Source organism: Molossus molossus, unplaced genomic scaffold (genome assembly GCF_014108415.1).
Source record: "Molossus molossus isolate mMolMol1 unplaced genomic scaffold, mMolMol1.p scaffold_m16_p_15, whole genome shotgun sequence".
NCBI lineage: Eukaryota > Metazoa > Chordata > Mammalia > Chiroptera > Molossidae > Molossus > Molossus molossus.
Window position 1 is genome coordinate 45,273,733 of NW_023425350.1, and position 18,244 is coordinate 45,291,976.

General features: G+C 34.3%; 1 protein-coding gene across 7 annotated transcripts in view; it reads left to right on the forward strand.

Annotated features, from left to right (window-relative positions):
* EHBP1 (EH domain binding protein 1) overlaps positions 1-18,244 on the forward strand; it is a 602,469-nt gene that overhangs the window by 504,377 nt on the left and 79,848 nt on the right. For all 7 annotated transcript variants that reach the window (XM_036263545.1, XM_036263548.1, XM_036263550.1 and 4 more), the window contains 2 exons: positions 912-1,814; positions 5,917-6,060. In XM_036263545.1, the coding sequence (XP_036119438.1) occupies positions 912-1,814; positions 5,917-6,060 (1,047 nt within the window). The remainder of the gene's footprint in view (positions 1-911; positions 1,815-5,916; positions 6,061-18,244) is intronic.

Consider the following 18,244-nt stretch of genomic DNA (forward strand, 5'->3'; position numbering starts at 1 on the left):
ATCTCAATTGGGCATTTAAAAAATGTTTCTAGGCTTAAATAGCACTTTCTTGTATTTTATACTAAGAAGTCTAGGAGTTAGTTCTTTGGGGATATCTAGCTATATTTTTTCTTCACAAATCACTGCAGTTACGTGACCTTGGAAAAGAGAAGTTGATAGGAATGATACAGCTCCAGGTGAATTATTTCTTGTACCTTAATTCCTTATCTTTAAAAATCAATTCTAAGAGGTTTTTTTGTTTGTTTAACTCTCGTTTTTGCTTATTTTCTTTATTGAAAGAGAACATTTTATTTGTTATTAAGAAAATTTTTTTTTCTTGTGTCTACCCTTCTTTTACAAATGACTTGTAATTATGCCCTGCTGGTGTGGCTTGGTGGTTCAGCATTGACTCATGCCCCAAGAGGTCGCCAGTTCGATTCCCAATCAGGGTACTTGTCCAGGTTGTGGGCTTCATCCCCAGTGGGGGGCATGCAGGAGGCAGCCAGTCGATGTTCTCTCTCATCAGTGTTTCTATCTCTCTCCCTCTTCCTTCCTCTCTCTCTAAAATCAATACAGAAAAAAAAAAACAAAAAAAAAAAACCCTAAAAGTAAAAGAAAAACAAATGACTTGCAATTTTGTTCTGCTCTTGTGGCATAATGTCAGTAGCGTCATGTACCCTCCAACAACAACAAAAATCCACTAAAATTTCACTGTGTTCTTATGGTAACAATTTTATTCACTTTTAAAACATTTTTGAGGTTTAATTGACATATAACATTATATTAGTTTCAAGTGTACAACATGATTCAATATTCAAATCATTGTGAAATGATCACATTATGTCTAGTTAACATCCGTTATTTTGCTGTTTTTAAAATGTATAGATTATCTAAACTGTTAAATATATCTTTTGTTTTTCCTTCCTTTGAAGGCATATGATGGATTTGCCAGCATAGGAATTTCCCGGTTATTGGAACCTTCTGATATGGTTTTATTAGCAATTCCTGACAAACTGACTGTTATGACTTACCTCTATCAAATAAGGGCACATTTCAGTGGCCAAGAACTAAATGTTGTTCAGATAGAGGAAAACAGCAGTAAAAGCACATATAAAGTTGGAAACTATGAAACAGATACAAACAGTTCTGTTGATCAAGAAAAATTCTATGCAGAGCTCAGTGATCTGAAACAGGAGCCTGAACTACAGCAGCCTACCAGCGCAGCCGGAGACTTCTTATCACAGGACGACTCTGTATTTGTAAATGACAGTGGGGTTGGAGAATCAGAAAGTGAACATCAGACTCCTGATGATCATCTTAGTCCAAGCATAGCCTCTCCTTACTGTCGTAGGACTAAAAGTGACACAGAGCCCCAAAAGTCCCAGCAAAGCTCTGGAAGGACTTCAGGATCCGATGACCCAGGAATGTATTACAATACAGATTCAACTCATGCGCAAGTTTTGTTAGGCAAGAAGAAACTATCAAAAGCTGAGACTTTAGAATTGAGTGATTTATATGTTAGTGATAAAAAAAAGGATGTGTCTCCACCGTTTATTTGTGAGATGCCAGGCGAGCAAAAGCTTCAGATTCTAGATGTCAGTAGTAAGTTGGAGCAAGAAAAATTAGAGAATTCTAGACCCTTAGAATGCAGATCAGATCCTGAATCACCTAACAAAAAACCAAGTTTATCTCCCACGTCTAAACTTGGATACTCATACAATAGAGATGTGGATCTTGCGAAGAAAAAACGTACTTCCCTGAGACAGACAGAGTCTGATCCAGATGCTGACAGAACCACTTTAAATCATTCAGATCATTCTGCAAAAACAGTCCAGGTAAGTGAGTTGGAATGATGAATACATATATTTAGTTAATAGTTATTCTATTTTTGGGGTGGTTTTTTTTTTTTTTGTATTTATAGAACGCTTTAAAATGTTACAAATGATTAAAGGTGAAGTATAATTCTCACTGTATGAAAAAATTGAAATATACTCGCTCTTCATTTAAAGTTTATGATACATTTTTAAGCCTAAAAATACATCCCAATTTCAAGATTAAAAGATCTAGGATGTCTTTTCTTTTTTAAATATATTTTTTATTGGTTTTAGAGAGAGAGAGAAACATTGATAAGAGAGAGAAACAGCAATCAGCTCCCTCTTGTATCCCCCCCGCCACCGCCACCCTCCCTCCTCTTCGCCGGGAATTGAAGACTGAGCCCCCAACCTGGGCATGTGCCCTGACCAGGAATAAAACAGGTGACCTCTCAGTGCATGGAGCAGCACTCAACCAACTGAACCACATCGGCCAGAGCTGTCAGCTTTTTTTTTTCTTTTAGTTTGTTCATTGATTTTAGAGAGAGAGATCAATTTGTTATTTCATTTATTTGTACATTCATTGGTTGCTTCTTGTTTGTGCCCTGACCAGAGATCAAACCCACCACCTTAACATATCAGGATGATGCGCTAACCAACTGAGCTACCCTGCCAGGGTCAAATGTCAACTTTTCAAATAAAAATACTATTAACCTATAAAACAATATTTTACTGTAAGAATAAATAAAAGATATTAAGTATTTTATTTAGTAAAAATATGATTCTGAAATGTATAAAGACAAATTAAATATTTATAATTTAAAGCATTTTGTTCAGATGTTTATGTTGCATTGTAATTGGTATTTTCAGTCTCATCATTACTTGCAGATAAAAACTCCAGTGATATCAAACTTCTCCTCATGAGCATATAATGGTGCAAATTTAACCTTACAATATTGACTGTATTTACTTGAATCTATGATACCACGATTATAGTATACATTATTATTTTATGTACCACAAAGAAAAAAAAATGCCAATAAACTGATACATGTTTTTTATCACATAGAATTTTTATTTTATACCTATTGAGTTATTTTAAAGTTAAACATATAAATTTTTAAATCATGTAACATGTATATGTAAAAAGGAAATTTTAAGCAAAATAAATTATGGTATAATAAATTTAGAATTAGAATTTAGAATCCAGCTCTTCTGAATCACTTTTTATTTAAAGCTTTTGGTGTTCCTGTTTTCCCGCACAGTGTTGTCCTCTGTGCCATCAGAAGCATCACGTTACAGCAGTGGTTCTCCAAGTATGATCAGTGACCACTGAGACGCTCCAAGTCTCTTTCAGAGAGCCCATAAAGTTAAAACTATTTTCACAATAATATTAGAACATTATTTACCTTTTTCACTCTCATTCTCTCATATGTATATAGTGTTGTTTTCGGGAGGCTACATGATTTGTGATATCTCGACAGATCAAATATAGAAGTAGATAATAGAAGGCCACCTGCCTTCTTTTAAGCCATATATTAAAGAGATTTCCAAAAATATAAAATAATGGCATTCATCTCTTTTTTAAGTATTTTAGAATATTTTATTAGAATAACACATAATGGGTTTATTATAGTTATTTCTAAAGGAATGAATAAATAACTATTTTCAAATTTTGTTTTAATTTTTTAAATAACAAATATCAATCGAAACCTATATAAGCAAAAGCTTTTTGGGATCCTCTATAATATTTAAGCATATATAAAAGGATTCTGAAACCAGAAATTTGAAAACCTCTGAATTACAGTATTTTTTCACAATTGTCTGTGGGATTTTTCTTCTCAGTAATACTCATTGATAGTAGCATTTTCTTGACTTTATGGGAAGGTCCTAACAAAAGATTTTTGGACAGTAACCTGGTTTTAATTTCCATTCTCAAGCAGTACAGAAGTAGTTATTAATTTAAACATCAGGGAATTGCAGTCATACCACCAAAAATATCAAGCGCATACATATGTAGGCATTAATGAGTGTATCTTCACTACCACCTGTATAACAGAGATTATAAGATGCCATCAATTTTTAGTTTTCAGAGGTGTTAAGGAAAAATATGTTTCATTTTTTGTATATAGCAATTCAATTTTGGACAATTAAAAATCTGTTTTTCTTTTTGTACTGTATTTCATCAATTTTAAGTTACACATCTTTTTATAATTCTCTGAAATCAAGATGTTACTTATAATAGAGAGTATGTTAGAGTTTAATTGACCGTGTTTGTTCTTAGTAGTTCACAAAATAATAGTAAGTCAAATAATTAATGGAATTATATTAGAGGAAATTTGATAATTTAATATGACTATATAGACTTAAAGTCATAATGTTGCACATTTGAGTGGCTCATATATGTGATTATCATTATATATCTTACATATTTCTCTTAAACTTACAGCCAGTGAAGTAAGTGATTGAGTCCTATTTTATATATGAAAAATGGGGATTTACAGAGTTGCCTAAGATCGCATAATAAGCACTAATGTGACGTTGAAAACCAGCCTTAACTTGCTCCAAAGTTTATACACATAAACTTTATTGTCACAATATCTCTCTCTTTTTCTTTTAGCCATAATAGCACTAAGAATAATCATAGTTCGTATGTAAAGCAGATAACTTTACTGAAAGGCAATTTAGTAGTGTACATTAAGTTCCTTAAAATATTTATCTCATAGCCCAGCCAGTGTGGCTCACTGCTTGAGCATCGACCCACTGCACCAAGAGGTCACCAGTTCGATTCCCAGCCAGGGCACATGCCCAGGTTGTAGGCCCAATTCCCAGTGTGGAGGGGCATGCAGGAGGCAGCCAGCTGATGTCCTGTCTCATCAATGTTTCTTTCTCTCTCTTTCCCTAAAACCAATAGAGAAAAAAAATATTTTTAAAAATGTTTATCTCATAGATTCTACCTTCAGGAATTTTTCCTAAGGAGATATTCAGAACTGTACATTAGAATTTACTACAAACCCCTGACTGGCTGGCTCAGTTGGTTAGAGCATCCTTCTGTACACCACAAGGTTGTGGATTCAATTTCTGGTCAGGGCATATACCTAGGTTGTAGTTCGATCCCTGGTCAGGGGTTATGGAAGGCAACCGATTAATGTTTCTCTATTACATCAATATTTATCTCTCTCTCGCTATCTCTCTCCCACCTTCCTCTCTTCTTAAAATCAATAAACATATTCTTTTTTTTTTTTTTTTATCCTCACCCGAGGATATTTTTCCATTTTTTGTACAGATAGAGTGGGAGGGAGAGAGAGGAAGGGAGAGAGAGAGAGAAACATCGACGTGAAGGGACACATCGAGTGGCTGCCACCCGCACGACCAACCAGGGCCGGGGACAAACTGAAACTGAAGTACGTGCCCTTAGCGGGAACTGAACCCGGGTCTCTCAGGACCGCAGGCCGATGCTCTCACCGCTGAGCCAAACTGGCCAGGGCAATAAACATATTCTTAGGTGAGGATTTAAATAATAATAATAGCAATAATAATTTACTACAATGCCATAGTAATCAAAAAGTGTGGTACTGGCATAAAAACAGACATATAGATCATTGAAACAGAATAGAGAGCCCAGAAATAAACTTATACCTTTATAGTCAATATTTGACAAAGGAGGCAAAAACATACAATGTTTAATCCTCCCAAAACCTTGGGTAATTAAAATGTTCTGGAATTAGATAGTATTATTGTTCGCAACCTTGTGAATATACTAAAGTATATTGATTTTTGTACACTTTAAGAAAAATCCTTCCTTAAGATTACAGAAAAAAAGTTTAAAATTATTACATTAAAATATATAACATTTTATATATTTATATAATTATATTAAAATGTAAAGATTACAGAGACCCAAAAATGTTATATACAATAAATTTATAAAGAAGTTTTGTATTACAGCAAATAAAGTAATAGGCTTACTATTTGTCACCTCTTCCTTGACCATGAATGATACCTATGATTGAAATAAACTTATTTTGACAGGTTGTATAACCACTGAGTAGTTTACAAATATAGAATACATACTCTTTTTCTTTTCTTCTTTGAGGCTTCTAATTCTGAAATCTTTGCTTTTAAGCAACGAATGTTATCTCGACAAGAAGAACTTAAAGAAAGAGCAAGAGTTCTGCTTGAGCAAGCGAGAAGAGATGCAGCTTTGAAGGCAGGGAATAAGCAGAGTACCAGCGCAGCCACAGCACTGTGCAACAGGCAGCTAAGTGATGTGAGCATCATTTGTTTAAAAAGATCCTACGTTGTTCATTGTAGTCATGGGGCTGAGGATACTAATTTATTTACATGTTTGCTAAATTATTTTTCTATATTTTGTATATGGTGGGTATTTGTTACATTTATTAATTTACAGAGTCATACTTGGAGGAGCATGTGGTGATTATTTCTACATAGTAGTGTTAGCTATGAGGAAAAGATCCTGGAAGATAATTTCTACACATACACAGATAATCTGTTTTTTGTTAATTTACATTTTGTAATTTAGTTGTACTTTGTTTAAGATTGTATTTATATCCACAGAAGTTGATTTTGTTGGAAATATTTGAATATAATAATGATGCATATCATTTACTGAATACCTACCAAATATTCCAGGTACTATAATGATGTTTTGCATAATTTTTATTTACTTAACCCCATGAAGAAGATTTCAAACTATGTTCCAGATAAGAAAACTTGGCTGATGGGTAAGGTAACCTGAACAAGGTTGCAGAGTCAGTAAATCATGAATCCAGGATTTGAACCTCCGCTTCGTCAAACTTCAGAATCAATGCTTTTTCCTATCATATACTGCCATTTTGTTAAACCACATTTTTATGCATATTTTTGTGTAGTGCTTCACAGATAATAATGAACATACAGTAATAGAAGCTCTTAGATGAAGGGACCATGAACCTCTTCATGAATCTGAAAACTATGACAATCCTTCCCTACCAGAAAACTCACATATACATTAAACTGCATGATCCTTTTTTTTTATTAAGATTTTTTTTTTTTTTAGCCCCGGCCAGTTTTGCTCAGTGGTTAGAGCGTCCACCCATGGACCAAAGAGTCTCAGGTTCAATTCCGGTCAAGGGCACATTCTTCTGTTGCAATTCGGTCCCTGGCCCTGGCCGGGGTCTTGCAGGTGGCAACCAGTCAATGTGACTCTCTCACATTGATGTCTCTCTCTCCCTCCCTCCCTCCCACCCACTCTATCTGAAGATAGATGGAAAAATATCCTCAGGTGATTTAAAAAAAAAAAAAAAAAGATTTTTTAGAGCAGTTTTGGCTCACAGAATTGAGGGGAAGGTACAGAGATTTTCCATATACCCCCTGTACCCATCCCCGCTAACAATATCGTCCACCACAATGACACATATTTTACAATTGATGAACCTATGTTAACACATTATAATCACCCAAAGTCCACAGTTTACATTATGGTTCACGCTTGGTGTTGTATATTTTATGAGTTTGGAAAAATGTATAATGACATATATCCATCATTATAGTATCATACAGAATATTTTCATTACTCTGAAAATCCTCTGTGTTCCCCATATTTATCCCTCTCCTCATCCCCAACTTCTGACAAACTGATAATTTTGCTATTTCCATGATTTTGCCTTTTGCAGAATGTTGTCATTGTAACCACCCTGTAACTAGCCTTTTATCAGCTTCTTTCATTTAGCAGTATGCATTTGTGATTCATCCATGTCTTTTCACGGCTTGATAGCTCATTTCTTTTTAGTGCTGAGTAATATTTCATTGTCAAATGTGCCACGATTTATTTATCTGTTCAGCTACTAAAAGAACATCTTGGTTGCTCCCAATTTTTGGAAATTATTAGGAAAGCTGCTATAGTCATCCACATGCAGGTTTTGTGTACACATAAGTTTTCAACAACTTGGGGTAAACCCTAAGTAGCACAGTTGCTGGATTGTATGGTAAGAGTATATTTATTTTTGTAAGAAATTGCCAAACTGTCTTCCAAAGTGACTGAGCCATTTTTGCATTCCCACCAGCAATGAGTAAGAGTTCTACTCAATGTCCTTGCCAGCTTTTGGTGGTGTCAGTGTTCCGAATGTTGGCCATTCTAAAGGATGTGTAGTGATATCTCATTGTTTTGATTTCCCTGCTGACATGTGACATGGAGCATCTTTTGATATGCTTATTGGCCATCTATAAATCTTTGGAAGATGAGTCTGTTAAGGTCATTGGCCCATTTAAAATCAGGTTATTTTCTTACTGTTGAGTTTTAAAAGTTTATTGTGTATTTTGGATAACAGTTGTTTTTTTGTCAGATGTGTCTTTTGCAAATATGGTCTCCCTGTTTGTGGCTTGTCTTCTCATTCTACATTGTCTTTTGCAGAGCAGAACATTTTAATTTTAATGAAATCCAACTTTTATCTTTCATTGATCATGTCTTTGGAGTTGTGTCTGAAAAGACATCACCATACCCAAAATCAGCTAGGTTTTCTCCTGTGTTATCTTTACATTGTTTTTTTCTTTATTGATTTTTAGAAAGAGAGGAAGGGTGAGAGAGATAGAAACATTGATGAGAAAGAACAATGATCGGCCTCCTCCTACATGTCTCCCACTGGGGATTTGGCCCACAACCTGGGCATGTGCACTGACGAGGAATCGAACTGGCAACCTCTCAGAGCACGAGTCAACACTCAACCACTGAGCCACACTGGCCAGGCTCGTGTGTTATCTTATAGGAGTTTTATAGTTTTGTGTTTTACATTTAGATCCACAATCCATTTTGATATAGTTTTGTGATGGGTAAAAGATCTGCATCTAGATTTATAGTTTTGTATGTGGATGACCAGTTGTTTCAGTACCATTTGTTGAAAACTGTCTTAGGTTGCTCCTTTGTCAAAGGTTAGTTGACTATATTTGTGGGGTTTATTTCTGGGCTTTCTGTTCTGTTCCACTAATTTCTTTGTCTGTTCTCTTGCCAATGCCAAACTCTCTTGATTACTGTCGCTTTATGGTAAGTTTTGAAGTCAGATTGTATCAGTCCTCCAACATTGTTCTTCTTCTTCAGTATTGTGTTTGCCCCTCTTAGTCTTTTGCCTCTCCATATAAACTTTAGAATCAGTTTGCCAATATTCACAAAATAACTTGTTGAGATTGCATGCAATCTATAGATCAACTTGGAAAGAACTCATATCTTTACAATACTGAGTCTTTCTATTCATTACATGGGATCTCTCCATTTATTTAGTTCTTCTTTGACTTCATTACCAGAGTTTTATAGTATTCTTAATATAGATCTTGTACATATTTTGTTAGGTTTATACCTAAGTATTTAATTTTGGGGGGGGTGCTAATATAAATGATACTATTTTTTTATAAATGATATTGTAGTTTAATTTCAAATTCCACTTGTTCATTGCTGGTATATGGGAATGCAATTGTCTTGTATAATAATTTTATGTCCTACAACCTTGCTATATAATTACTTATTAGTTTCAGGAGAGTTTTTTTTAGTATTATTTTCTATTTCTACATAGACAATCATGTCATCTATGAACAAAGACAATTTTATTTCTTTCTTTCCATTCATATATATATATTTTTATCCTCACCCAAGGACATTCTCTTGTTTTTTGTTCAGATAGAGTGGGAGGGAGAGAGAGGAAGAAATAGAGAGAGAGAGAAACATCGACGTGAAAGGGACACATCGAGTGGTTGCCACCCGCACAACTGGGGACAAACTGCAACCGAGGTACATGCCCTTAGTGGGAACCAAACCAGGGTCTCTCTGGACTGCAGACTGACGCTCTAACTGCCGAGCCAAACCGGCCAGGGCTCCATTCATATTTTTTAAAATACTTTTCAAATATCAACTTAATAGCCTCTGACCTTGAACATCATTTTTTAGATTTCAAGTCTTTACACAATAACATGATACAAAATCAGTTTAGTTTTAAAATATTTTTTCTTTATTGATTTTTAGAGAGAGGAAAAGAGAGAATGAAACATCGATGAGAGAGAACGATTGGCCACCTCCTGTATGCCCCACTCTGGGGATTGGGCTCACAACCTGGACATAATGCCCTGACTGGGAATCGAACCGGCAATCTCTTGGTGCATGGGTCGATGCTCAACCAGTGAGCCACACCTGCTGAACAAATTATTTTATTTTTAATATAAAGAAATATAAAATGGAATAGAAAATAACAGAATTCATCACACATAGGAAGAATAGTATTTTGTAGGAAATGTTTTAGTTCTGTGGGTATGTGTGCTTCGTAGGTCTTGATATAAAGTATATTTTTAACTGGGTCATGATAAAATGTTTGAGAAACACTCATCTAGAGGGCCATTTTTAAAGGAAGAAATTTTGTAGCCTTTATGTAAACTTTTTCAATGCCTAGCCTGTTCTTTTACATCATCAATTTGTTGATTCAGACGTTTGCCAGATATTGTCTGAATTGAGTGTACGAAGAGTGACAGAAAAGACTTTTCTCGTGGAGTTTATATTCTGGTGGGAAGAGACAAATAATAATAAGTAAATAACTACAGAGTTTGAAAACGGCATGATATAGTAAAGGATAATATGAGTAGGCAGGTGCTTAGAGAAAGTTATTTAAATATTATTCCTATTTTACAGTTGAGAAAACTAACACACAAATTAATGAATTGCCCATAGTCACACAGCTAATAAGATAGCCAAGAGTTAAACCCAATTTGACTTTAGAGATTATATTTTAAAAGCATTGTGCTATTTTTTTTTAATCTATTTTTCTGATGTCCTTGTGACGTAGAGCTAGATACTGTTTTATCATGGTAGAGATTAAGAAAATGAGTTAGGAAAGGGTGTTTAAATCTACCTAGGGTTGCAGACAGTGGCAGCCTAGGTTTAGAATTCAAGTATCCTGACTTTTAAAGGTATTTTTCTTTTCATTTGATTTATTTTTACTATTTCAAATTTTCAAAACATATTTTATTGGTTATCTATTCTGTTTAAGGCACTAGTCATTTTACTTATAATTTTTATTTACCAAATAAAGCTTTAACTTTTAGCTAACTTATATTAGTGCGAATTCAACACCAGAAGTTAATTGCTAAAACATCTCTTATTCTATATCTGTGACATCTTACTATATCTAAAATACATATATTGGATTTTAAGAAACATGATGCTGGTGATGTTTTACTGAATTAGATACTCCTTTATCTGCTGGTAACATGTAACTTGCCACATTTTTCTGGAAAGCAACTAGACTTAATCAAGAAATGCTCATTTTCTTTTACCTAATAATTTTACTAACAAAGATCAATATGCAGGTTTTCATCATAATGTTATTTGTAATAGCAAAAATTGCAAAATAGTAGTTACTCAACATAGGAATAAGTAAATTATAACAAATATATATACTTGTTATATATAGTCACAAGAATGTTTTCTATTCAATAATGTTTTGAAAGAATATTGAAAGGATGTAGGAAAACAAAAGATATAAAATAGTATCTGGCATAGTAACTCCATTTTGAAATAATAAAGACTGTTTTCATATATGAATTGAAAAGGACAGGAAGGAAAAATCATAAAAAATGAACAATATTTATTTCTAAGAGAGAGTATAACAAGTGGTTTATTAAAAGAACGTTTTTTCCTTTGTTCATTCTGTTTTGAAAATATGACGTTAAGATAAGTATTTTAGACTAGGGAAATTTTTGGTAACCAAAAAAGATATTTTTACTAGATTGTTTTTTAGCATACCCAAGCAAACTTGACCATTTACACTGGTGTTGTCTTTCATTATCTCTAAAGGGTGTGTGTGTGTGTGTGTGTGTGTGTGTGTGTTTTAAGGAGAGAGACCTAGAAAAAAAATTCCACTTTTATAGTTGATGATGTTAGTTTGTGCCTAGGTATGAAATAAATAGCAGATGCAATAAGCATTCCTGTTCACATTAAGGCATGAAATTGTCATTGACTATTGTTTGAGATTGATGAATAATAATTGTGGTATCTCACGGCTCTTTTACCTGTCACTGTTGTGACTTAGGTTGGTTGTCATATTCTTGTATTAGTTGTTATAGTTAATTGTTTTGCCCAGCGACAACATGCCAGGTGGGTCACTTTGTTGCATTTGTTTTCCACTTACCCAAAGTGGTAGGTACTCTATTGCTTATAAAACTATACTTTAAAAAGTTCCAAAGATGTTTGGCCTACCCTTCCTCTTTCAGGTTATCTTTTGCTACATAAAAAGCACTGCAAACCTTACTGGCATAAAACAATCATTTTATTATGGTCATAGATTCTGTGAATTAGGCACCAGGATGGAACTCTAGGAATGGTTTATTTCTGTTCCACGGTGTCTGGAGCTGGTTTTCAGCTGGGACCTCTGCTGGACTGTCAGTTGGGACACCTACAAGTGGCTTTCCATATAAACCACTCAAAGGGAGGAGGATCCAAGTCACATTGTAAGAAGAGCAAGCAGCATGGTAGAATTGTTGCAATCTCTTCTTAGTTATAGTTTAAGCTCAATTTAAAAGCTATTTCTTGCACATTCTGCTATTACTTGTTGTTTAGATAGGTCAAGCCCTATATAGGTGTTCATTGCTGGTATATAGGAATGCAATTACCTTATTATACAAGACAGTTGTATAGTAAGACAATTGCATCAGTTTCGCGAACTAATACATTCTAGAACTGTTGCTCTAGTTTTGACACTTGGTAGTCTGTGTGGCTTATAGCTAATATTGAAATGATTTAAGGAGAATGTGAAATGTCAGATAGGTCCCATTTCACAAATATAGAAGAGGTTAGACTTTACCATTACTTTTCAGATTTTTAGTTTAGAATGTAACTTGATATTAGGTTATCTTTTTCAAGAACATAGCCATTTTCTTAATTTGATCATTTTTCTTTATCACATCTAGGTATCTCTCTCATACATATAGGTTGGAATTATTATTATTATTATTATTATTTTTTTTAATCCTCACCCGAGGACATTTTTGCATTTTTTGTTCAGACAGAGCGGGAGGGAGAGAGAGGAAGAGAGAGAGAGAGACAACAACGTGAAAGGGACACATCGAGTGGCTGCCACCCGCACGACCAACCAGGGCCGGGGACAAACTGCAACCGAGGTACGTGCCCTTAGCGGGAATCGAACCCGGATCTCTCTGTACCGCAGGCCGACGCTCTAACCGCTGAGCAAAACCGGCCAGGGCAGGTTGGAATTATTTAGCAGTACTATCCATATTTTGGAAAATTAGCCTGGCCAACTTGGCTAATAAAAGAAAAAGGGTATCTGGAGCAATTGAATGTGAGTTACATGATACTAAAACTAGAAATTACTTAATCTCTTTAAATCTGTTTTTCCATTTTAAAATGGAGGCAATTTTTTTCTCTATGTGACATTTAAATTGATGGGTGTTCACGCTGAAGGAGGTAAGGGAACCATGACTAATGCCATCCCCACTCAGTGTCAGCATCCCTTTCACTCTGGAGATCAAAAAACTTCTGGTAAATAAAAAGGAAGTTTAATTTAAAAAAAAACAACTGGCATCTAATTTAGTGAACTGATTACTACTATTTTTACTTGCTTATGGTCTTTAATCTGTGCTTTAATTTATCATGCTTTTATTTTTAAAATTATTGTAAATTACCTTGCCCTTCATAAGGTGTGCTATGGTACTGAGAGTTGAGTTGCTGACAGAGAGAGATATACCTGCTGCTACCCACTGCATTTTGAGTTCTTAGTTTAACTGAGAATTCCAATGAGCTTAAAAAAAGAATTGGTAACCAGAAGTGACCTCAAGCCTTGAATAAATGAGACACTGACCTTAAATCTTCAAGAGTTTACTGAAGAGCTTACTGTTACTTACTCTTAAGAGACCACTGATTTGGGACTTGATTAGTACCAAGAAGAATGAGTAGAACTGTTTTACTCATTGATGTTGCATATAGTACATGGGACAATATCCATGTACTCAGTATAGGTTACTTTTTTTTGTACCTGGTTCTGGGCTGAGAGAGGGTGAGAACTTACAGAGAATTTGGAAAAGTGTTAAAGGATTGGAGGGGAAAAAAGATCTTATAAGGAAAGATGGGCTTATAAAATATAAAGAACAGAAAACTGGGAAATAGTTTAAATACTAATTTGAGTATATGAAGGCTCCAAATCTTTTTGACAGCTCCTGCCAAGAGGATAAAGTTTCCAACTATTCAACATGGCCTACCCCACCCCTTCTAAGTTCATCTCTCATCTCTCATCTCTTATTTTTCTCTCCATAGTCCCACTCTAAGTTGCTTGCAGAGAGAATGTGGTATACTCTTTTGTTCCTGTGCAAATATTTGCTGTTCTCTCCCTGAAATGCCCTTCTTCCCTTGCTAATTTCCACTAAAATATCACTTCTTCTGTGAGTACCTGTGTTATGGCTCCTAGCAGTAAAGTTAATTCTCCTTCCTGTATCATTTTCTAATGTGTTGTACATATCTCTACTGTCACATTTATCCCATGTAATAATCTAATTACACACCTCTTTCTCCTACTCATCTATGAGCTGAATACCAAGAAGTATCCTCAGCACCAAGTATGAAGTAAATGTTTGTTCAATGAATTAGTGGAGGGAACAGTGACAGGCTTTTTTCATATCTTCTGAGTGTCCATTTAAAAAAAAAATGAACTTAAACCTGAAAAGTTTGGGTTGCTGTAAGGAGTTTCTTGGTAGCAAAGGTTTATAAACAGGAAAAAAATGTCTCTCTAAAGGTCTTTAAGAGTTTTTTGAGTCCTTACCTGAGGATGAGAGTCAGAGAGCGAGAGAAGAGCATCGATGTGTGAGAGGAAGAAACATCAGTTGCCTTCCATATGTGCCCTGTGACCAGGAATCAAACCAACAATCTTTCAGTGTACAGGATGATGCTCAACCAACTGAGCCATTCCAACTGGGCTCTGAAGGTCTGTAAAGCAGAATTAATTATCATTAGGCAGAGAAAGTTAGTGTCACCTCCTTTTCAAATGTCTCAGTTACAGGTATGACCTTTGAGACTTTGGGATTTAAGGCTCCCTGTGTCATCCATGTTTTCCTATTCTTGAATCCTATATTATGATGCATTTCTTTGTTGTTAGGATATGTGCACACCAGATTCTTAGACACATCTGCTTTTCCCATATTCTAGGACCTCAGCTCCCAACTCTGTCTTGAATCACACAACACTCTACCAAACATTCCCTCTTAGACTGGAAGGCTAGGAAAATGGTTTCTAAGACCCTGAAAACAACCTGGTGGATCTTTATGTACAGACTCCACTTAAGTTATTCTCAGGAAATATTTGAACTATAATTTGTCTTAAAAGATAATTTATAAATAAAGATACCTTTTTATTTTCTTAATTTTTGTCTACTGTCATTGCATGTTTTAATGAGAACTTGCTACAAATAGATACTGCATTTAGGTCTTTTTAGGGAAAGTAGTTTACATGATTCATTTTTATCTCTGTGACTTTAGGCGTTCATTTAACCTGTTTCAGGTGTTTCCTGATACTATTTTTTTATAGGAGACATTTCATTGCTCTGAATTTATATTTATATTTCTTTGCTTATTTCTATTGTTCTTTGAAGATTTTCATATGTTACATTTTACTAATGCAAATTTTAGAAGTGATATTTTGTTCATTGTTTTTCACATGTACTTAAAATAATTTTTTTAAAAGTACAACTCAGGAGTTTGGAAGGTTCAGTAGTCTAGCTATTATATAATGTAATGGAGCCTCCTTAATTATATAATATAAACACAAATTCTGAGAAAAACATAATAGCTTTTTTTTAAGAAAGTATTTTCTTTTTATTATTTTTCTTTATTACTCAATTTCTTCCAAACACATTTCCCCCAAGAAATACACGAATAGAATTTAACAGGCTAGTCTATTTCAGACTTTTTTGCTTATTGCTTTGTATTAGAATATAACTGCTTTTTAAAAATACATGTACTAAATTCACCATTGCATTTAATAATGTTCATATAATTACATAAATAGCTGAATGAAATGTTTTTATTTGAAGTGCTACAGTTTGGGATCAATGCACTCTAAGAATAAGGGTTGACAGTCCTGCTACCCACAGTCCTTGGAATTGTTAGGATATTTGTGAAGCACTTTGAACCTATCATAAGAATGATGGCATATAAGTTTAATTATTACTTTGATTTTTTTAGAAAGAATAAAATCTATTTTATAAATAGAAAGTCTAAAAAAGAAATGGGCTGATTTTTAATCTAATTGGTAATCAGTGAATTTATAAATGTCTGTTTTAAGTTTTTTTAGCTATGAATTATATAACATAAAAATATTGTTTGCAGATAGTTTTTCGATATCTGTAAGATTTTTTTAAAGAAAGATCATAAATGAATTATAATGTTGTTATAAAACATAAACATTTTGCCTAATGTTTAATCTACAAGCATAGTGAGTGACCCATTACAATCAGTTGGTATAGGAGCCCATTCTTGCTTAGCAGCATCAAACTGCAAGTTAGCAGCAAGTCAGTATGTCTTCAGAGATTTGTTGGAATATCTGAATCCTCTGAAGAAAACTGTCTATATAGCAATTTCAGTTTGGTCAGACCTTAAGTTAACTGCAAAGACCAGTAACCAAAAAAGATAGTGACTTTTTTCATTGGTCTTTGGTAATGAATCCAAATGGCTTATTTGATAAGAACCAAGAAAATGCAAGCTGCTCTTTTGCAAATTAAACCTTTAACAGGTATTTTGTTGCTATGAAGGGTTGGGACATCAACCTTGTACTTTTGATGTTAATTGGAAAATATTGATTTAAATGGGACTAGTCTGTCATGCTGATAATTGTACCAGGTTTAGATAAGATCACTAGGTCTTTTCCAGATAATAAAAGAAGCAGTTATTATCCAATTGGTAAAAAACACTAAACATTATTTTGATGTTCCATGATAGATAGAAACGTTTCCCATGGTTTTTATAAATATATATGTCCTATGTATCTATTATCATAAAAATGCATATGAAGTAAGATTATACTTGTATGTTTATCAATAATGGTCATATTATATTTAACTGCCTAGCCTCTAGAAATCAAGCTCTAAAATTGAGGTCAAGCTAAAATAAACTTTCCCCTAATTACACATATTTTCTTTTTTTTTTTTTTTATCCTCACCCGAGGACATTTTTCCATTTTTTGTTCAGATAGAGTGGGAGGAAAAGAGAGAGAGAGAGAAACATTGATGTGAAAGGGACACATCAAGTGGCTGCCACCACACAACCCAACCAAGGCTGGGGACAAACTGCAACCAAGGTACACACCCTTAGCAGGAACCAAACCCGGGTCTCTCCGGACCGCAGACCAATGCTCTAACCACTGAGCCAAACCAGCCAGGGCTAATTACACATATTTTCAATTCCATTACTAGAAAGAAGTTATTTCTGCACTTGTAATTTCAAAAGAACATCAGTTATTATAAAAAGAAATCTAAAATCTTTAATAGCATACAGAGTGAGATTTTGTCTTACTTAGGGATTTTTATTCTCTATATGAGCTGGAATATCTATATGTAGAGCACTGACATGAAAATATATTCCTTATTTCTTACTCCAACACAATTGACAAGATTTAATGTACATAATCCGCTTCAGACCAGTAAGACACTTTAAATGTATAGCTAATCTTTTTTTATAGCTGCATTTTATAGAAGAAGAATGCCAGTGTATTTCTATGCTCAGCATAAATGCCTCTGTACAAGGCAGTGGTTTTTTATTCACTATGATTTAAATAATAGTTTATCTATTATGTCTAAATTTCAGTTGATTTGAAGTCTGCTATCCTAACAATGGCTACTAGACTTCTTAGAAAACATATTGTTAGCTTGCTAGCATATCCTCAAAGTCTCACAAAACACCAGCATTGTTAAGGGGAAAAAACTCAAGCATCTTTTCTATTATGTGGCCACAAACCCCTAGCCTCAAAAGTCTTATTTATTTGAGATTGCCATGAATGCATGAAGCTAGGGCTAGGTGTCTTAGCATCAGGAACACTTCTTTTATGTGACTATTAATGGCCATAGACATTTCCATATGGCTGTTCAGTACAGTGTTGAACATCCCAGGATAATATCACCATTACTAAGAACTGTATTTTATATGCCTATTCTGTTATTGCTCAGCATGCACAAGGGTAGAGTTTAAATCTTTATTCATTTAGTTTTTTAATGTTGCTTTTGTTCTCCTTATCATGTTCTGGCTTTCCCAAGGATACATGCCTTGAACAAAAAGTCACGTGTGCATTACTAATTGTGTGCTATTGTATTTACAGTTCCTAGTGGTGGCACTGTGAAGCTACTAATTCCTTTGCTTCACTTGATGTAAAATAATCTGAGTGTCTTTGATAGCAGCGAAACAGTATTAATTGTTTTGTACATTTC